Genomic DNA, 22,683 nt, shown 5'->3' on the forward strand with positions numbered 1-22,683 from the left:
AGATGAATGCATGTAAACACACACATTTCCTTTTAAAATAAAAAGGTTCTGAGGAAGGAATAAGTATATAAACAAAGTCATCAAATCAACAACTGCCCTTAGTCCTTATGGAGTCCCCTAAAGCACCTTTAACAAGCTATTTCTCTAGATAATAACTTTAGGTGACTGCTTTAAGATTCTAATGCATAATCAATTTTCTCAGAACATGGAGAAAGTTTTAGGGGAAATAGCATTATTGTCAGCTCTTGTCCCATCTCCCAACTTGGTTCTATGCTGTGTCCTCTTATGGCTGAGACCAGGTTCTTAAAACTTTCATAAATGAACTGCAAAATGGAAAACCTCTCCACAATTCTAAGGAGACCACAACCACATAGGTGAGACATTAAAGATTTGTAGGAAACCGCATAAAGGGAGGAGAAAGCTTACATGACCCCTGATATATGATGAACATAAGTTGTACAGATGCTAAGAATAAGGTTAACGAATAATGTATGAAACTAGAAACAATTTGTGAACTGAAAGAAAAACAAGAGAAAGAAGCTCCTACCCTGCCATTCAGAGAAGCAGGAGCATCCTCTGACATCACTTGAATTGCAGATGCCTCGATGAGGAAAACCACAGTTGTTTGTACAGTAAGGAATGTCACACGCGTCACCTTTCCAGTTTTCAGAACATTCACACTCCACACTGCCACTGCTGTTGCTGGTCTTACATTCTCCTCAGCCTGAGCAATTATTCGGACACATGTCAAAACTATAAAGACAGTGAAAAAGCTAAGTCAACACAAACCAAGACGCCAATGAACTTGGCAGAACTTCCTCCTACACAAGGCTTAAGGATCTCCCTGTCTCTTCAGTTCATTCACAAGCATAAATGCAGTGTTTACCACTCAACCCAAAAAGGGTCCCTCCACACTGCACAGCTTGGGCATGTGAGCTCAAACCCACCCTGGTGGAGGCTCATGAGAATAGGGCAAAAAAAACAAGTAACTCATAAAATTAAAGAAATCACGAAGAGAGAAGAGATTTGATCACATTTGTTCAGATTTAGCTCCTCAAGTCTGGGACAACTATCCTATTCTTCTCGGTAGCCCACTAGTGACAAGCGCTACACAACTGCCAAATTCATGTTTGCAAGTGTGGGAAGGAAGAGGACAAACTTCCAACTACACTCATAGTACCAGTAGCCCCCTGAACATCTCTGAAAATTTGCAAAACTTAAGATTATTGCCCAAAATCTTATATTTTAAATTATTTAGTAAGCTGACCCATTTCAGATGGAATGGAAGCAGGGTTATTTTAACAATGTGTGAGTTTAACCATAATATATCTCTTATTAACATGGCTTAAGATAACTATATAGATAGTGCTTAGAAATAACATAAAGAGGGCAGATAAATGAATTATCATGAAACTTCAAAAACATATACATGTTCTACTACTGAGTATATGGCAACTGTTAATATTTATTAAATTGTACTTACCAAAAAAATCCCAATGTTTTCATCCATTAGCAAGAAATGCCCCTCTCTTCCAGGAGAAGCTCAACAGCAGCAACACCTGGGTTTAAATTACGGCCCCACCACCAACAACAACACTTATATTAACAACTTATTTCACCTTTTCACCCATTTCCTTAATTGTAAAATATATTAAAAAACTTTAAATGAGAAACCCATGTAACCTGCTTACTGAAATTCCTAGCACAGTGTAAGTCCTCAATATTTTAATATTATTATACTATTATATCATTATTATTAAAACATTTCACTTAAATAAAATCACAAATATTAGATTTAAATATCTTACTTGTAAGTGATATTAAATCCAGTCAAACTGTAAGCAGCATCGCTAAAAAAATGCAGAAGGGCATAACCTGATGTGACAACCACCTCGGGAACCGTCTCATTGCCATCTCTTTCAGGAACAATGAGGCCACTGAAATGAAAGCACATTTCTTATAGCACAATGTCAGCTGTGTTAAACTGTAGCAGAGACAATTCAAAAGTTCATCTTTACAACTTTAGAAAGCACATGCAGGCAGAGGGGTGAATTCCTGTGATGGAAGCACACAGCTACTCTATTAGTTGTCCTTCTTTTGCTAGGTTTCCTTTATTCTGGGTTCCATTTCTAATAAAATTTGAAATCAATGGTTCTATTTTTATACACCGTTTAATAATTCTCTAAATCTCATAAAGTAGTAAACTTTATGAGTTGACAAATGGTAAATATGTAATACTAAAAGACATAAAATATTGTTAAATAAAATATTTATTTACAAAACAACATAAAGAAGCTAGATAAACCCACAACTCTGACACTACTGGCATTCTGATGCATTTTCTTTCCCTAATTGATACCACTGGCATTTTATGTTCGATTTTACACATAGCATACCACAGGCCTTCCCTGTCACTAAAAGCTCCCTAGGCTCTCCCAAGGACCTCACTCAGAGGCCAGGACATAATATTCTAACTAAGTACTGCTTTGGGGCCAATAAATCCAGGTAAGGAAAAAACTGACTGAATCGAAGGGTCTTATTTTCCAGAAGTGAGATGCTCAATTGAAATCCTGTCTGATCAATCCAGATTGTCTGAGCACACCACCTCACACCACCAACAATAAGGATTACCAGTTCTAAGTTAGCTTTGCTAATTTACTACATGTCTTATTACGGTTTTGCATTCTTTTCTACTCCTGAAGTTAACAACTTTCCTATGTCTACTTGCCATTTGCATTTCTTCACGTGCTCTGACTTTCCCACTATCAATTCACCTCCCCCACCATCACATTCAGCCAGTGCCTAGGTCCTTACCAACTCCCATGGAATCTGCTGCACACACTCCCACTGATGATGAACATCAACTAGTACTCTCCCCTTCACTTACTCACTCTTAACCCCATTCCCTTCCTAGAGCACACACCAGGTAAACTCCCACCTCAGGGTCATAATCATCTTAAATGCCCATTCACCCTGACCTAGTGATTCTCTTTCTTTATAGAGGAAATACTTGCTCTCCTTCACAAAAGAAAATATACAAGAATCCTAATTGCAGCGTCACTCAGATGGGAACACGTTGAAAGCATCAAAGTGCTCATCCACAGGGAGCTGCTGAATGAGGCCTTGGGCATCAGGAGCTCACCCTGGCATTCTGATGGGGAGGAAGGTGCAAAACAACAGGCCTAGAATCTGGGTACCATTTACCTGAACGTATATAAGTGCAGGAAGACTACCTAAGTGTGGAATGAAGACAAGAGGGCATGGGATTTCCATTTAATTTTTAATATGGAAAGAGAACTCTAGGAAACCTAACACTCAGAAGGCACCCCAGGGGTGTCCAGAAAACACTGACATATTTTCTACCAGGTATTCAACTAACAAATATTTACTAAGTCCTTACTACATGGGAGGCTCTGTTCTAGGTATAAGGATAACGACAGTGAAATAGACAATGTCCCTACCCTCAAGGAGTTCAGTTAGAGAAATAAATAAGCCCTGACACATCCTTACTGCAAGTGTGTATTCACACAGGCCAGGCAGAGATCAAACCATGAAGGGAAACAGGGCAGAGAAGAGAACAGGAGGTACTGGGTTAGAAAGGCAGTTGGGAGGGCTTTCAGAAGACGTGACATTTGGTCAGAATCTTAAGTGAAAGTTCTGCCATCACCACGTTTTCATTCACTTTACACAGAGGTCGAGCAGCCTTTATCCAAAAGCTTGGGACCACGTGTGTTTCAAATCTCAGATTTTGTCAGATTTGGCAATATTTGCATATACATAATGAGATATCTTGGAGAAATGGCCTGCCCTCAGGGTATATGGGGTAAAATTGGGAGTTCATAACTAACTTGAATCTAATGTATGAAATATGATATGTCAAGAGCTTTGTAATGTTTTGAACAACCAATAAAAAATAAATAAATAAAATTTTAAAAAAAGGTTGCTTATGATTTTATATTTTAAACACAGACCATCAAACAGAAAATTGATTTACATTGCATGTACACCCCCAGACACATAATCTGAAGGTAATTATTTATATAATATCTTTAATAATTTTGTGCATAAAACAAAGTTCCATGGTTTGCAGCTTCCCACTCGTGGCATCATGTCAGCATTCAAAAACTTCTGTGTTTTGGAGCATTTCAGATTTGTGGATTAGGGATGCTCCATCTGTACCAGAATGTTGAAGAGATAAGTACTTGCCTTGCAAGTGCAGAGCCTCTTACAAACAGATATGTCAAAAGCAATCTTCCCAGGGCTGGGGTTGTGGCTCAGTGGTAGAACACCACCTAGCATGTATGAGGCACTGGGTTCGAGGCTCAACACCACATAAAGATAAATAAATAAATTATTATCCATCCAGAACTAAAAAATGAAAAAAAATCAAAGATTTTTTTTTTTAAGAAAAGCAATCTTCCCATAAGAAATATAGGCCTATTCCAGAAAGAATCTGGGACTACAGTCACAAGGGGGAGGTCCTGTATTCTCTGTTAGTCCAGCACAAATTTCAGGATCAAAGAGACTTGACTTCAATCCTTGCTGCATGTTACTGACATCTCTGAGCCCCAATTTCCTCAAATGCACATAGGAGGAATCCTGTCCAGCTCACAGTGACATCATGAGGATCAAATTGGTGGAGCATATGCAGGGCTTAAGCCTCCCACTAGGAGGTGCTCAGTAAGTGATAGCTGGTGGCCTTCTTCATATGGTGGGGACATTTAAATATGCAGGATGCATGACTTTACCACTGGAGAAAGTGGATCAGCTTTCCCACTGTCAGGGAGACTTAGGTATTTGCTACTATTTGCTTCATAAACTTGAAACTGTGACAGCTTCTCAGTGTGTGGATTTCTCCCAGTGTGAAAGCAAAACAACTGGTTTAAGACAAAAATAAACTTTTACAGAGTAAATGAACAAACACAGCCTCCTTCAGCATATGAGACAAAGGAAGGCCTGTGGGTGAGGAAGGGATGCTACAGGCTTGCCCCAGCTGTCACCCTGAGCAGCCTCCAATGGGAAGTTGGTAAGTGCAGGTGCAGCCTGGGCTGTAGCTACTTGTTAAACTGGAGCAAATAAAAAATGGCCTGCCCTCAGATTGCTCATGATTTTATATTTTAAACACAGACCATCATTGTTTAGAACCAATCGTGAAAATCACAGAAGTAGACAAACTGAGCCCTGCTTTCATAAGGCATCCTTTGTTCACAGTCTAACAACTGCCTCATCACTATTTCACTTCATTTTAAAAAATAATAACTCTAGCTATGGCTTGATGGCGCAGGCCTGTAATCCCGGCGGCTTGGAAGGCTAAGTGCTGGGAGCCATCTGTGAGGGGTAGGTAAACTGGGCGATGTTGTAGCCATTAGGCAGGAAAGCCTGGCATGAGGAACTCCCAGCAGGAATCCACTGGTTGGAGAAAGCCTGATAGACTGGTGCCCTGCCTAGCTCAGGGCTCAAGTTTCAGCTGAAATCCTGAGATGGGAGTGACCCCCTGGAGCCAACAGCCTCTTGGTGTAGCTTGTCATTTGCCAATCAACCTGTTTACTGCAAGACCCCTGCCACAAGACTCTTCCCATTGAAACCTTATCCCTGCCTTTGATGTATTCTGCCTTAAAATAAAGAATGGGGCCTCTTTTCAGTTGTTCAGTTTCCAGCTCCTATCAGGACTCAAAGGCCCATCAGGCACTTCGCTAAATCTAATCCTTGGCTCTGTCTTTATTTCTTACTGATTATTTCAGACTTTTAATTTTCCCAGGCAGTTCACACCTCTTTGGCAGGAACCTGCTCTGTTAGGGTGCCAGTCATCTTGATAGCTGGGGCAGGAGGATCATAAGTTCAAAGCCAGCCTCAGCAACAGAGAGGTGCTAAGCAACTCAGTGAGACCCTGTCTCTAAATAAAATACTAAATAGGGCTGGGGATGTGGCTCAGTGGTTGAAAGCCCCTGAGTTCAATCCTCGTTTCCAAAAATAAATAACAGACACTTCTCAGAAGATGATGTACAATCAATCAACAAATACATGAAAAAATGTTCATCATCACTAGCACTTAGAGAAATGCAAATTAAAACCACTCTAAGATTTCATCTCACTCCAGTCATAATGGCAGCTATTATGAAGACAAACAACAATAAGTGTTGGTGAAGATGTGGGAAAAAGGTACACTCATACACCGCTGGTGGGACTGCAAATTGGTGCAGCCAATATGGAAAGCCGTATGGAGATTTCTTGGAAAATTGGGAATGGAACCACCATTTGACCCAGCTGTCCCTCTCCTCAGTCTATACCCAAAGGACTCAAAAATAGTATACTACAGGGACACAGCCACATCAATGTTTATAGCAGCACAATTCACAATAGCTAAACTGTAGAACCAACACAGATGCTCTTCAATAGATGAATGGATAAAAAAAATGTGGCATATATACAGAATAGAATATTACTCAGCAATAAAAGAGAATAAAATCTTGGCATTTGCAGGTAAATGGATGGAGTTAGAGAAGATAATGCTAAGTGAAGTTAGCCAATCCCAAAAAACCAAATGCCGAATGTTTTCTTTGATATAAGGAGGCTGATTCATAGTGGGATAGGGAGCAGGACCATGGGAAGAATAGACAAACTCTAGATAGGACAGAGGGGAAGGAAGGGGGCATGGGGTAATTAATGATGGTGGAATGTGATGATCATTACTATTCAAATTCATGTATGAAGACACGAATTGGTGTGAATATACTATATATACAACCAGATATATGAAAAATTGTGCTCTATATATGTAATAAGAATTGTAATGCATTCTGCTGTCATATATAAATTAAAAATACATAAAAATAAATAAATGAAAAAAATTTTTTTAAAACTCTAAAAGGAACAGTGTTCTTCTGAAGAATGTTCTCAGGGAGGAAAACCACTCTCCAGCTCCATCAACCACAACTACCTCTGCATCTCCTACCCACAGACTCTAGCAGATGCCTGTGTCACAAGGTGCTCCACACATGGACCTGTGGAATACCCAACAAAATCATAGTGCTGCAGAGCAATTCAGAACATCCCATATAGTTGGTGAAATTGTTTCATTTAACTACTAATGTAGAATGTGCTTGTTAGGAAAAAAATAGCAATAAATAACTGGTCTGTTCCTCATTCTTAGCAGGTAACCACTTTCATTTTATTTATTTCATTCCAAAGTTTCCCTCACCCATTATAACACATACATAAATACATATACATACATATACGTAAATGCAAATGCAGACTGACACACACACCCACCAACCATATGTGAATTCAGCAAGTAATTCCTGAAGTTCTATGTAATAACACAGAAGAACAAGATGGGCATGGTTTCCAATTTAAATTTTCACAAAAATGTTATATTTAACATATTACTCAAACATTTTTTTTCTGAAAAGGTAAACTTCACCCCCACCATGAAGAGAAGGTAAACTTGGTAATACTGTCACAAAACTTTATAGATCAGCAAAATGGAAGAGATCAAGCACTACGCCCAGAAACTGACCCAGTAGGCAAAGGAGCCCAGTCAGGACTAGCACACAAGCAAGTGGACTGCAGAACCACTCATTCCATGAAGTGAATGTGTTATGTGATATTAACTGTGAATCCAGTAAGAATGTAATACAGGATATAGGTTTAAATTCAAAAATAAAATAATGATGACCAACTATTTATATGACTGAGCTTACCTAAAGGCAGCAATTAGTGGTGCATAAATTGAGTCCCCATCATAAACATATAAATGGTCCCAACTACACTCTGTAGCAAAATGATTGAAACGAAGTCTCATTTTTCTATTTGGCCTGAAAAGAACAAAAACAGTAATTTACAATAATCATCATAACCATTAAGCATTGGAGAAAAATAGAAACTTTTTTAAGAATTTACAAGGAGAAAAGAAATTAATAGTATATACACAGTATTCCTTCATTTGTCAAAGACTTACTTAGTATTTACTATGTCCAAGAGGGCATTAAACATGCAATGGGAAACAAAACAGATGTGGTCCATGACGCCTGGGGCTTTGCAGTCCATTTAGCAGTCTAGGACAGCCAGTGTTTAACAGCCTCTGACCAATGCATTAGCCCTTCCACTTCACACTTCCTTTCTTATTCAACTTCAGATTCCACACTCTTCATTTCACAAACACACCTGTCAGTTCTCTAAACTTGCCTGCCCTCTGCCTCTTCGTGGCACTGCCTGGCAAAAGCCCTCGTCTACAGGAAAACATTTATCAGTTTTGACTTAGATTGAATCCAAAGAAAACTGAGCTGTCCTGGAGAAGTCCTGCCACCAGGCAGACTGCTTCCAGTACCCATCTCTGCTCAGCACTTCACGTGACACTTGGATTCTGCCAGCAGTCCTACCACTATCTCCCTCTCCCTCTCCACAATCACTAATTTTCAGGGACTATTTCAAACCTTCCAATTTCACATTCCTGTTTATGTTTTGCACTTAGACAAAAAATCCATGAAATTACTATTTCCCAAAACAGATAACCTATTTCTCCTTACATCTCTCAAATATTTAATATTTCCCTTTTATATGGGTCTTTCCCATCCACATTTAAATCTGCTTAGTATCCCATATTTGACAAAGCAAAACATAAAAGTCCTGTTGTACCCATTGAAGAGATTTGTAAAATGGGAAACAATGCCACTCTTTTCGCAAAATTTCCTTTAAATATAAGGATTTTTTCCCCATAAAAGTGACATTTATGCTAACATATACTGGGTTTGTACTTGTTACTTTGTTACTTTGAAGTAAATTCTTCAGTAGTATTTCTTGGTTTGAATTTCTAAAATGGTAAGTATAAATAAACAAAAGTTATTTGGAATCCTCAAAGTTGAAAAGTGTCAGGAGATCCTGCGACTAAAAGTTTGAGAAATACTGCTTCCCAGGAGAAATACTTCTTCCATGATAAATACTCTTTTGCATGAAGGAAAGGAGAAAAAGGAAGGAAAAGCTGGAGGGACCCAGAGGTCCAGAGAAGGGACAATAAGGCAAGAGTGGTTATTCTGATTTTTCTTCATGATAAAAACATGTATTTAGAAAAATTACAAAATATTATAATTTATAAAGTTTTAAGCAAACTGTTTAAAATACTTTAACAGGTTTTTAACTATTACAGTTGAAAATACACAATTTTCTAGTGCATACAATTTATTTGCAGCAACTTAAATCAATCTAAAATTTTTAAAAAATAATAACGATAAAAATTAAGGTGCTGAGAGATTGCTTGCCTAGCAATACAAAGCCCTGGGTTGAATCCTAGTGCAAGAGGAAGAAAATTTAAAAATCAGAATCAGAATCATTTGCCAAATGAAAATTATTAAACATATTTTAAATATTTATGCTACTGGGTCTGGGGATATAGCTCAGTTGGTAGAGTGCTTGCTTTGCATGCACAAGGCCCTGGGTTCAATCCCAAGCACAATAAAAGAAAAAAAAATAGCAACAATTTGTTAATTTCATTTGTTGGAAAAGTAATGCCACACTAAGCTCTATTCTAAAAAATAAAAATAAAAAATGAAGTCAGCCATTACTACTTGCTGTCCTTCAATGAGCCACGTGCACTTCATTTTATATTTATAATAACCAGGTCCATCTGTTATAAACCCAGAAGATCCAGTTAGCCTGTAATTTAAATTTTAAAAAATCAATCTATCAGGAATTCAGACATTAATATCTTTCTTAATTCTCAATACAATGCAAATTGAGCAGACCGGGTACATTAATACATACTATATATGCATTTTAAGCACTGTTTCTTATCTCTCCAGTTCATTCATCTTAGTTCCTCAAAGGTGTCTTAGTTCCTCTTTCCAATGTGTCTTCAGCTCATAGGGACTGCCAATACATGGAACTACCACTTCCTTCACTGTTAATCATTCACCATGAACACATTTCATTTTCTCACTTACCTTGTTAAGATTCCATGGTCCATCACAAGAATCATATCCTCCAAATCTCTCAACTTCCTTGCCCTTCTCTCCCTCTGCTATGCTTGTCTGTCTGATACAGAGATCTACATGTCTTACTTCCCAAACCTTCTTTATTTTGAGAAAGGGTCTCACTTACTTACCAAGGCTGGTCTCAAACTTGCAATCTTCCTACCTCAGCCATCCAAGTAGCTGGTATTATAGGTGTGTATCATGGGGTCTGGTCAATCTCTTTTGTTTAGTGTATTTTGCTCATTTACATTTAGTTAGTTACTTATAATGTCAAAATTTAAGTTCTCCTCCTGTTTCTCTTTGCCTTTGTACAGATCATGTGAACATTTTTTTAGGATTCTGTACTGGGGTTCTACAGAGAAATAGAACCAATAGGATATGTGGAGTGAGTCTGTTGCAGGGGACAGATGAGGCAAGACACCAAACAGGAACAGGAAGCAGGTTAATTTAGCTCTAGCCAGGTTCAGTGGGCAAAGCTTTCTCTGTAATCAATCAATCCCCCTGAACCCTGAATTCAAGAAGTTTCAGAACTTTATACCCTTCATATAAGGGAGGGGCTCCGAAGTTCACAGTCTGCAGAAGTTCACACAAAAGCAGCTTTTTCTTTCATTGTTCTGGGCAAGTTAACCCTTCAAGGACAGAGCCTGAGAAGGGGAGAGCTTTTTCTCCCCTATCTTTCCTCCCCCTGCCAGCTGTTACCATGGAGCCCAATTGGTAACTTCTCTTATATTAGTAATGTAGACATCTCTGTGAAGCCCAGCTCAAGGCCAGAACCTTGTTAAAGGATCTTTTTTAAAATCCCTCTTTGCATTTGCAAACACACTTCTACATACTATTGTACTGGATAAATATTTGTAGAAAACTAGTAAAGGGGTGTTCAGCACTCCAGGTGCTGAACTCTTCCAGACTGGTGGCCAAATAAGACAGAGCAACAGGAATTAGGAAGTTTAACTACACTGAACTCTTTTGTGGAGACTCTTTTGCTGATAGTCCTAAAACCAATTATGGTGAAGATTTCTGGAGAAGCTTAGTTAAGATTTTCTGTGGAGAATGGGGTGCCAATATAAGTTTTCTAGGGAAATTAGCTCTTGCAACTATGGAAACTGTGAAGTGCCATGATAAGCTATCTGCAAGCTAGATAATCAGGGAAGCAGTGGCATAGCTCAGTTCAATTCCAAAGAACTGAAAAGCAGGAAAGCTGATGGAATAACTCTCAGTCAAAGGCCAAAGACCTGAAAACCTAGAGGGGAGCTTGTCAAGTCCTAGAGTCTGAAGATCAGAGAATATGGAGTTCTGATGTTCAAGAGCAGAAGAAGATGGATTTCTAGCTCCAGGAAAGCAATAAAATTCCCCTTGCACTAGGTGAGGTCAGATTTTCCTTATTTAGTCTAGCTCGACCACTGAGCTATATCATCATATCTTCTGGGTATCACATAACCCAGTCAAGCTCTGGGTTGATTACAACTAACCATCACAGATTCCATATTGATTTATTTTTATTGTTCTTATCTTCTTTTCATAGTTGTTTAGGTCATTACTATAATGTAAACATGTGCTTTATAATAATCTATTTACTAGTAACATTTCACCACTTTGAGTGAAGTATGGAAACTTCACTTCCATTTAGGTGTTTTGTCTTCATATAAATGTCATCTTTAGTACCAGACAGTCTTGTATTTTTATTCAATCATCAAATATGATTGCTAAGACTTAGAAGGAAAGGAGAACCTATTATTATTATTAAATAAACCATTATTTCTGTTATCCCATTGTTCTATCTTCATTTCAATTGTTCCATTGTTCCTTCCTTTATCATTTTCTTTCTGATTAAAAAACTTCCTTTAGTCAATCTTTAATGGTTAAGTATGATAGCAACAAATCTTTTACCTTTCCATCATCTAAAAATGTTTTATTTTCCTTTACCTCCTAAGCAACAGTTTCAACAGAAACAAAATTTGAGATTGACCTCTTATCCCACTTCCTTCTGGTTCTCCTGATTTCAGATGAGAAATTTACTGTCATCTGAATTGGTATTCTCTATAGGCAATGCTTCATTTCTTTATGCCTGCTTTTAAGATAGTTTCTTTGCCTTTATAATTTAATAGTTTAATTATGATGCATCTTAGCATGGATTTCACTGAGCTTTATCCTTTATGGGGCTTTCACAGCTCCTTATGTCTTCAGGTTGGTTTCTTTTGCCGTTATTTCTTTCAAATACTCATTCTCCTTTTCTTCTGAAATTCTAATTATATGAATATTTTCCTTTTTTCTTTTTCTTTTCTTTTTTTTTTTTCAGGACAAGGAATTGCATTCAATGCTTCCTGTGTGCTAGGCAAGCACTTCCACTGAACTACATACAGTGCTTTTTCATTTTATTTTGATACAGGATTTCACTACATTGCACAGGCTGGTCTTGAACTTATGATCCTCCTGCTTTAGTCTCTCTAGTAGTTGGGATTGCGAGCTTAAGCCACCAGTATCTTCTTTCTTAAAAGATATTTTCAGGGGCTGGGTTTGTGGCCCAGTGGTAGAGCACTTGCCTTGCATGTGTGAGGCACTGGGTTCAATCCTCAGCACCACATAAAAATAAATAAACAAAATAATGGTATTGTGTCTATCTACAACTAAAAAAATTTTTTAAAGATATTTTCATTGGACACAGAATTCTAGGGTGACGTAAACAATGTTCTTTCAGTTTTTGAAGAAGGCTGTGCCACTTCCTTCTAGCAACCATAATTTGGTGTGAGAAATCTGTTGTCATTTGAAATATTTTGTCCATGTAAATAATGTGTCAGTATTTTCTCACTGACTTCAAAACTTTTTTTGTCATTAGTTTTCAGAAGTGGGACTCCGGTGTGTCTTGGCATCTGTTTCTTTGCATTTATACTATTTGGAGTTCATCTACACTATTGAATCCATAGGTTCACATATCTTGCCAAATCTGGCACATGCCTATAATCCCAGCTACTCAGACCCTGAGGTCAAAGGATCACAAGTTCAAGGCCAGTCTTAAAGTTCAAAAATAAAGTGGGAAGTTGGGAATGTAACTCAGGGTTAGAGAACCCCCCAGGGAGATCCAACATGGTGGCGGGCGCGGAGAGATCAAGTCTCTGACCTCTTCAGCTGTGCAGGCATAGTGAGTCATAAACTGTCTAAATGCTGTTTGCTCAGGATCACTAGGCAATGCTGAGCTGACGTGGATCTGGGGCGAACAGTTTTGGCCTCTCAGAACACACACCGAGCCCGGATCAGCTGCATTCAAGCTCCGGTTCGCCTGCTTCTCGTGACTCAGCACTAACGATCCCGCTGAAATAACTGGTCGGCCCCTCTGAACTTACAGAGGTAAAAGCCAACTGAGCCTTCATAGGCAGTGGCCACAGGATTGAAATGGGGCTTGGGAGAGAGAGTCAGGACCCACCTGTTGCATTGGTCACCCAGCAAAGAGAATGAATGGTCACCATTTGCATGGGATACGACCATGGCAGAAAACTGACGTCACGGGCAGAGGAGAGAACTTCATTGAAACCAGCGGCGACAGGTGTGTAATCCCCTAGCCATCCCTCTCCACACAGCAGGGAAACCTTAAGGGCCCCTCCCAGCTCTCCCGTAAGGGGCCCTCCCAGCTCTCCCATGAGTGCAATAGCCAGACCGAGGGAACCAGGAGTGGCGCGGGACTCACGGTGCGGAACTCATGGCTACCGCTCCCACCAGTGCTGACAACTGAGGTCTCTTGCACCAGCTACCAGGGGCGTGGCTACCGGAGGGCAAGCAAATTCGCTGGGGGTTCTCAGCCCCAAGCTCTACAAACTTAGGGTCTGAGGGAGGCAAACAGGGAGAGTGTGCCCACGCGTTCATGAAAACAGGGCTCCCAGGAGCAGCAGACCTGGCATGTAGCCAATATTGTGGTGAGCGTCACAGGTGAGCGGGGCCTGGCTTGAGGAAACACAAGAGAAGGCCCTAGACACTCAGGATTGGAGACCCGCCCAGTCTGGGAGGAAGAGCTGCTGCACAGTGATTGGTTCCCACCTATTGAGAGGAGAAGCTTGGCCCAGTGGGCACAGCTCCACCTACTGGAAGAGAAGTTAATCGAACTCTATGACTGAATTTACTATTATTATTATTTTTTTTACTTTGGGGATTTTTTTTCTTTCATTTTCATTTTGTTGTTGTTCTTCTTCTTCTTTAACTTTTTAAATGTTTTTAATTTTTTTAATATTTTATTTTATTATTATTATTTTTTTAATTTTAATTTTCATTTTTTTATTATTATTTTTTTAATTTTTTCTTTCTTTCTTTATTTTCTATTTTTTCTCTTTTGTCTTTTCATTTCTTTTCAATTTTCTTATTCCCCCTTCCTTGAATTCTACCTGCCTACTCTCATTCTCTTTAGTGACTTCTTCCCTTCCTTTCTAATATCTTTCCTCCCAAGCATCAAATAAATTTATAAGAGTAAACAGTAACTCAGCAGTCACACAGAACAAGAAGTAACATGAGCAGCATGAAAAATCAAGGAAGAAAAGGAGTACAAACAATGCAGGACAGCCTAAATATTCAGGAGGACCTAGAGTCATCAGAAAAATGGTCATATAAAGAACTCAAGGAATACCTTAGACAGATGGAATGGAACCTTAAAGAGGATACGAGACAGCAAATCCAAACAGTGAAAGAACACATTGAAAATGAATTACATAAACAGATAAAAGAAGAAGTTAAGCATCTTTATCAGGAGATAGAGATTATAAAAAAATCAAACAATAATTCTAGAAATGAAGGAAACGATAAACCAAATTAAAAACTCAATTGAGAGTATCACTAACAGAGTGGAGCAAGTAGAAGCCAGAATGTCAGATAATGAAGACAAAATATATCATCTTGAAAACAGTCTAGCTAACTCAGAAAGGCTGGTAAAAAATCACGAGAAAAACATCCAAGAGATATGGGATAACATAAAAAAAACAAACTTACGAGTCATTGGGATAGAGGAAGGTACAGAGATTCAAACCAAGGGAATGAGTAACCTGCTGAATGAAATAATTACAGAAAACTTTCCAGAAATAAAAAAGGAAACGGATATACAAATTGTAGATGCATACAAGACACCGAGCACACAAAATCACAGTAGACCAACGCCAAGACACATTGTTATGAAGATAGCCAATATACAGAACAAAGAGAAAATATTAAAAATTACAAGAGAAAGGAGGCAGATTGCATTCAGGGGTAAACCAATAAGGTTAACAACGGATTTTTAATTACAGACGCTGAAAGCGAGAAGATCCTGGAACAACGTATTTCAAACACTGAAAGACAATGGATGCCAACCAAGAATTCTGTATCCAGAAAAATTAAGCTTCAGGTACGACAACGAAATAAAAATCTTTCATGATAAACAAAAGCTAAAAGAATTTGCAGCCAGAAAACCAGCATTGCAAAGCATCTTGAGCAAAACACTACACGAGGAAGAAATGAAAAATAACAACCAAAACCATTACTGAGGAAGTGCCTCAGTAATGACAGAGGGTGGGGGGGAAAGCTAATCATGGAGAAACAAACTAAATTAAAAAAAAAAAGATAAATAATCAAACATGACTGGCAGTACAAATCATATATCAATAGTAACTCTAAATGTTAATGGCTTAAACTCTCCAATAAAGCAACATAGGCTGGTAACATGGATTTAAAAAACAAATCCAACAATATGTTGCCTCCAGGAGACACATCTGATTGGAAAAGACATACACAGGCTCAAGGTAAAAGGTTGGGAAAAAATATACCACACACACAGTCCTCGTAAGCAAGCAGGGGTGGCCATCCTCATATCGAATAAAATCGACTTCAAGACTAAGTTAATCAAAAGGGATAAGGAAGGACATTATATACTGTTAAAAGGAACCATTCACCAACAAGACATAACAATTATCAATATTTATGCACCAAATAATGGTGCTGCGACATTCATAAAACAAATTCTCTTCAAGTTCAAGAATCAAATAGACCACAACACAATAATTATGGGTGACTTCAACACACCTCTCTCACCATTGGACAGATCCTCCAAACAAAAGTTGAATAAAGAAACTATAGAACTCAATATCACAATCAATAACCTAGACCTAACTGACATATATAGAATATATCAACCATCATCAAGTGGATATACTTTTTTCTCAGCAGCACATGGATCCTTCTCAAAAATAGACCATATATTATGCCATAGGCAACCCTCAGTAAATATAAAGGGGTGGAGATAATACCATGCATTTGATCTGATCATAATGGAATGAAACTGGAAATCAATGATAAAAGAAGGAAGGAAAAATCCTACATCACATGGAAAATGAACAATATGTTACTGAATGATCAATGGGTTACAGAAGACATAAAGGAGGAAATCAAAAAATTCTTAGAGATAAATGAAAATACAGACACAACATATAGGAATCTATGGGACACAATGAAAGCAGTTTTAAGAGGGAAATTCATCGCCTGGAGGTCATTCCTCAAAAAAAGGAAAAAACAACAAATAAATGAGCTCACACTTCATCTCAAAGCCCTAGAAAAGGAAGAGCAAAACAACAACAAATGTAGCAGAAGGCAAGAAATAATTAAAATCAGAGCGGAAATCAACGAAATTGAAACAAAAGAAACTATTGAAAAAATTAACAAAACTAAAAGTTGGTTCTTCAAAAAAATAAATAAGATCGACAGACCCTTAGCCATGCTAACGAAGAGAAGAAGAGAGAGAACTCAAATTACTAACATACGGGATGAAAAAGGCAATATCACAACAGATGCTACAGAAATACAGAAGACAATTAGAAATTATTTCGAAAAGCTACGTTCCAATAAAATAGAAGACAGTGAAGACATCGATAAATTTCTTAAGTCATATGATTTGCCCAGACTGAGTCAGGAGGATACACACAATTTAAACAGACCAATGGATGAAATAGAAGAAGCAATCAAAAGACTACCAACCAAGAAAAGCCCAGGACCGGATGGGTATACAGCGGAGTTTTACAAAACCTTTAAAGAAGAATTAATACCAATACTTTTCAAGTTATTTCAGGAAATAGAAAAAGAGGGAGCTCTGCCAAATTCATTCTATGAGGCCAACATCACCCTGATTCCGAAACCAGACAAAGACACCTCAAAGAAAGAAAACTGCAGACCAATATCTCTGATGAACCTAGATGCAAAAATCCTCAATAAAATTCTGGCAAATCGGATACAAAGGCACATCAAAAAAATTGTGCACCATGATCAAGTAGGATTCATCCCTGGGATGCAAGGATGGTTCAATATACGGAAATCAATAAATGTTATTCACCACATCAATAGACTTAAAGATAAGAACCATATGATCATCTCGATAGACGCAGAAAAAGCATTCGACAAAGTACAGCATCCCTTTATGTTCAAAACATTAGAAAAACTAGGGATAACAGGAACTTACCTTGACATTGTAAAAGCTATCTATGCTAAGCCTCAGGCTAGCATCATTCTGAATGGAGAAAAATTGAAGGCATTCCCTCTAAAATCTGGAACAAGACAGGGATGCCCTCTATCACCACTTCTATTCAATATAGTTCTCGAAACACTGGCCAGAGCAATTAGACAGACGAAAGAAATTAAAGGCATAAAAATAGGAAAAAGAAGACCTTAAATTATCACTATTTGCAGATGACATGATTCTATAGCTAGAAGACCCAAAAGGGTCTACAAAAAAACTATTAGAACTAATAAATGAATTCAGCAAAGTGGCAGGATAAAATCAACACGCATAAATCAAAGGCATTTCGGTATATCAGCGACAAAACTTCTGAAACGGAAATGAGGAAAAACACACCATTCACAATATCCTCAAAAAAAATAAAATACTTGGGAATCAACCTAACAAAAGAGGTGAAAGATTTATACAATGAAAACTACAGAACCCTAAAGAGAGAAGTAGAAGAAGATCTTAGAAGATGGAAAAATATACCCTGTTCATGGATAGGCAGAACTAACATCATCAAAATGGCGATATTGCCAAAAGCTCTCTATAGGTTTAATGCAATGCCAATCAAAATCCCAATGGCATTTCTTGTAGAAATAGATAAAGCAATCATGAAATTCATATGGAAAAATAAAAGACCCAGAATAGCAAAAGCAATTCTAAGCAGGAAGTGTGAATCAGGCAGTATAGCGATACCAGATTTCAAACTATATTACAGAGCAATAGTGACAAAAACAGCATGGTACTGGTACCAAAACAGGCGGGTGGACCAATGGTACAGAATAGAGGACACAGAGACTAATCCACAAAGCTACAACTATCTTATATTTGATAAAGGGGCTAAAAGCATGCAATGGAGGAAGGATAGCATCTTCAACAAATGGTGTTGGGAAAACTGGAAATCCATATGCAACAAAATGAAACTGAATCCCCTCCTCTCGCCATGCACAAAAGTTAACTCAAAGTGGATCAAGGAGCTTGATATCAAATCAGAGACTATGCGTCTGATAGAAGAAAAGGTTGGCTCCGATCTACATATTGTGGGGTCGGGCTCCAAATTCCTTAATAGGACACCCATAGCACAAGAGTTAATAACAAGAATCAACAAATGGGACTTACTTAAACTGAAAAGTTTTTTCTCAGCAAGAGAAACAATAAGAGAGGTAAATAGGGAGCCTACATCATGGGAACAAATTTTTACTCCTCACACTTCAGATACAGCCCTAATATCCAGAGTATACAAAGAAGTCAAAAAATTAGACAATGAGACAACAAATAACCCAATCAACAAATGGGCCAAGGACCTGAACAGACACTTCTCAGAGGAGGACATACAATCAATCAATAAGTACATGAAAAAATGCTCACCATCTCTAGCAGTCAGAGAAATGCAAATCAAAACCACCCTAAGATACCATCTCACTCCAGTAAGATTGGCAGCCATTATGAAGTCAAACAACAACAAGTGCTGGCGAGGATGTGGGGAAAAGGGTACTCTTGTACATTGCTGGTGGGACTGCAAACTGGTGCGGCCAATTTGGAAAGCAGTATGGAGATTCCTGGGAAAGCTGGGAATGGAACCACCATTTGACCCAGCTATTGCCCTTCTCAGACTATTCCCTGAAGACCTTAAAAGAGCGTACTACAGGGATACTGCCATATCGATGTTCATAGCAACACAATTCACAATTGCTAGACTGTGGAACCAACCCAGATGCCCTTCAATAGATGAATGGATAAAAAAAATGTGGCATTTATACACCATGGAGTATTACACAGCACTAAAAAATGACAAAATCACGGAATTTGCAGGGACATGGATGGCACTAGAGCAGATTATGCTTAGTGAAGCTAGCCAATCCCTAAAAAACAAATACCAAATGTCTTCTTTGATATAATGAGAGCAACTAAGAACAGAGCAGGGAGAATGAGCAGGAAGAAAAGATTAACATTAAACAGAGACATGAGATGGGAGGGAAAGGGAGGGAAAAGGGAAATTGCATGGAAATGGAGGAAGACCCTCATTGTTATACAAAATTACATATAAGAGGTTGTGAGGGGAATGGGAAAATAAACAAGGAGAGAAATGAATTACAGTAGATGGGGTAGAGAGAGAAGATGGGAGGGGAGGGGAGGGAGGATAGTAGAGGATAGGAAAGGTAGCAGAATACAACAGTTACTAATAGGGCATTGTGTAAAAATGTGGATGTGTAACCGATGTGATTCTGCAATCTGTATTTGGGGTAAAAATGGGAGTTCATAACCCACTTGAATCTAATGTATGAAATATAATATGTCAAGAGCTTTGTAATGTTTTGAACAACCAATAAAAAAAGAAAAAAAAAGAGAACCCCCCAGGTCAATCTGCAGTGCCACAAAAAAAAAAGAGAGAGAGAGAAAAAAGAAACAGCTATAACTGAAATTATAACACAGGATATATACAAATCAAAAGTTTAAAAGACAAATGACTTGGGCTGGGATTGTGTGAGGCACTGGGTTCAATTCTCAGCACCACATAAAACTAAATAAAATTTTAAAAAGGTATTATGTCCATCTACAATTAAAAAAGTTTTTTGGAAAAATGACTTGATGCTATTGTAAACCAGAAGTGTATTCATTTAACATCTGTTAGTTTAATAACAAAGAAATTTATAAGTTAAATCAAAACCAACATTTAACTCTCCACTCCAAAATATCAAGTAAAAGATCTTTTTTTTTAAGACTTAAGACTTAACTTCCTCCTGCTTTCATTTTTAAAAATGTAAATTCCAGAAATCATTTAATATAATGGTATCATCAGGACCAGTTGTAATTATTTGCCCATGAAAAAACACTCACATCAGCTAGAACCAGCTCGAAGGAGAGCTATCTAGGGAGCTAGGGAAGCCCTTCACTTACATGTGATACCATTTGAGACAATAAGCGTCAAGAGTGTCTGTTCCCCATTATAAGCAGTTCTTCTCTAATCCTCTGGACTGTCCATGTCGACACTAGACGAGTCTCTTTCCCTGGTAATACCCCTCATAGGTAGATGACTCCAATGCTTATTGTGCCATGTACATATTCTGAGAGTACATCAAACTCAGTATGTACAAAATTTAACTTATCTCAAAATCAGCCTCTCCTGGGTCCCCAGGTCTGTTAATAATATCACTGAATCACTCAAGATAAGGATCTAGTTTTATTTCCCTCACCATAATCCTCCCTCTTCCCAAGAGCAAACCAGTTTCAAAGAAAGACCTGTCCATTTTACCTCTGCAACACCACACAGCATCTAGCCCTGCCTCTAATCAGACTGCCTACCTCAGACTTTCATACTGATGTCCTGACTCATGCCAACAGACTCTACTTAGAAACCCTCTTAGCCTCTTATGCCCAGTAAGTCCACCTACTCTGAATATTACAGACAGATTGATTTTGCTACAAATGCCCCTTCCCACTCTGGGAATCCCACTGCCTACCACAGTGTCCCAAATTTTCAGAACACTAAGGATCCTCATTGAACTCAATCAACCATTCACTTGATCTTGGAAGTACCTCATATTCAAAATGCCCTGGCCTCACCTTCAAATCTATTCCTGCTCTAACTATAATCTAATAGCCCATAATATCACAAAAACAAAAGTGAACTATGCCATCACACAGTTCTGGAGCTAAAGGTCAAAATTCTCAACCTGACTAATAGGTCTCCACTAGGCCTGGCTCTGTAGTCTGTCCAGTCTTGTCATGCTCCCCTCTGCTCTCTCTGCTCCAGCCATCTTGCACATTGCCATGATCCCACTCATCCCCAAGACTCTGGACATGGTGACCTCTCAGCACCCCACCCTTCAGGTAGTAGGACCACCTCACCCTTCAACTCTCTACCCAGTGACTAACCTCACCCCCTTCCAACTAACTCAGAAGTCCCCTGCTCTTCACCTCCATAGCCTTAAGCAAAATTACTATAGATTAACTGTTGAATTTTTTTATTCCCAAACTGGAAGGTAAGCTCCACAAGAGCAGAACTGTATCTGACTTGTTTGCCACTCTATCTCACAACCTAAAACAGAGGAGCCACCAGGTGTAGTGGCACATACCTGTAATCCCAGCTACTTGGGAGGCTGAGGCAGGACAATCCCAAATTTAAGGGGCCAACCTAAGCAACTCAGCAAGATACTGTCTCAAAATTAAAGAATAAAATAGAAAGGGTTGGGGATGTAGCTCAGTGGTAAAGTACCCCTGGGTGAAAGAAAGAAAGAAAGAGAGAGAGAGAGAAAGAAAACAGAGGAGCCCTCAACAAATATGTGCAGATTAACAGAACTCATAAATCAGAACATCCTAAATAAGTTATAAAATCAGCCCACTACACACTGGTCCTGAAGTCACTTGGTTTCTGTATCCATTAAACTGATGATCTCATCTGCTCCATATTCTCTGAGTTCCTTAGAAGATGTTATTCCATGATTTTATCATTCCAAAGTTCTCCCTCACAATTCTCTTCTACAGAGGCACCAGCAAATCTTGCCTCCGCAACTCTGTCTTCATCTTTCCTTTCATTTAGGAATTTTCCCCCCAGCTCCACATTTTCAAATCCTACTTAGCCTCAAATGCTCAAATCCAGTATTACCTCCTCCTTCAAGTCTCTCTTCCTTATAGGCCCCAGCTAGTCACAACCCTTCCACCTCTGAATTTTCACAGGTTCTCCAGTGCCTCATTCAGGTCTCAGATCAAATGGCATATCAAATGAGCAGCCTCTAAACTCACTGGATGGTTATAATTCTCTATCAGACCGACCTGTTTTTATTTTGGTGATAACATTCACCAGGAGCTGAAATAACCTTGCCATTTCTTTCACTTGTTTATTTACTTGTTAACTGCTTGTCACCCACATTAAAATGGAAGGTCTTTGAGAGCAGAACCCTGTCTTGCTCACCACAGTTCCCTACTCCCTCAGGTCAGATGGGGAAAGTAATCAGTAAATAGCTGCCAAAATCTTGAATGACTATAGTTCTCATGACTAGGGTTTTGTGTATGGATCTTCCTCTATTTCCAAACACCTTGGGGACTAGGCCAAAGTCTGACTACTCTATTTGTGTGTCATATCCAGAAATCCTTGCACAACTGAAACAAATAATACACAACTGTTAATTAATTAGTGAGTGATCTTTCAAGGGGTACTGCCTCAAACCAAGCCAACGCAGGAACTCCATATGTTCAGAAACCAGAGTAAACAGGAAC

General features: G+C 38.6%; 1 protein-coding gene across 1 annotated transcript in view; it reads right to left on the reverse strand.

Annotated features, from left to right (window-relative positions):
* LOC308648132 (attractin-like) overlaps positions 1–22,683 on the reverse strand; it is a gene marked incomplete at its 3' end in the record, with an annotated part of 101,078 nt that overhangs the window by 76,853 nt on the left and 1,542 nt on the right. The window contains 5 exon segments of the mRNA XM_081292832.1: positions 548–719; positions 723–753; positions 1,809–1,937; positions 7,704–7,817; positions 9,568–9,651. Of these exon segments, the coding sequence (XP_081148958.1) occupies positions 548–719; positions 723–753; positions 1,809–1,937; positions 7,704–7,817; positions 9,568–9,651 (530 nt within the window).

The sequence above is a fragment of the Spermophilus citellus genome, assembly GCF_964194105.1.
Source record: "Spermophilus citellus genome assembly, chromosome: 4".
Classification (NCBI taxonomy): domain Eukaryota; kingdom Metazoa; phylum Chordata; class Mammalia; order Rodentia; family Sciuridae; genus Spermophilus; species Spermophilus citellus.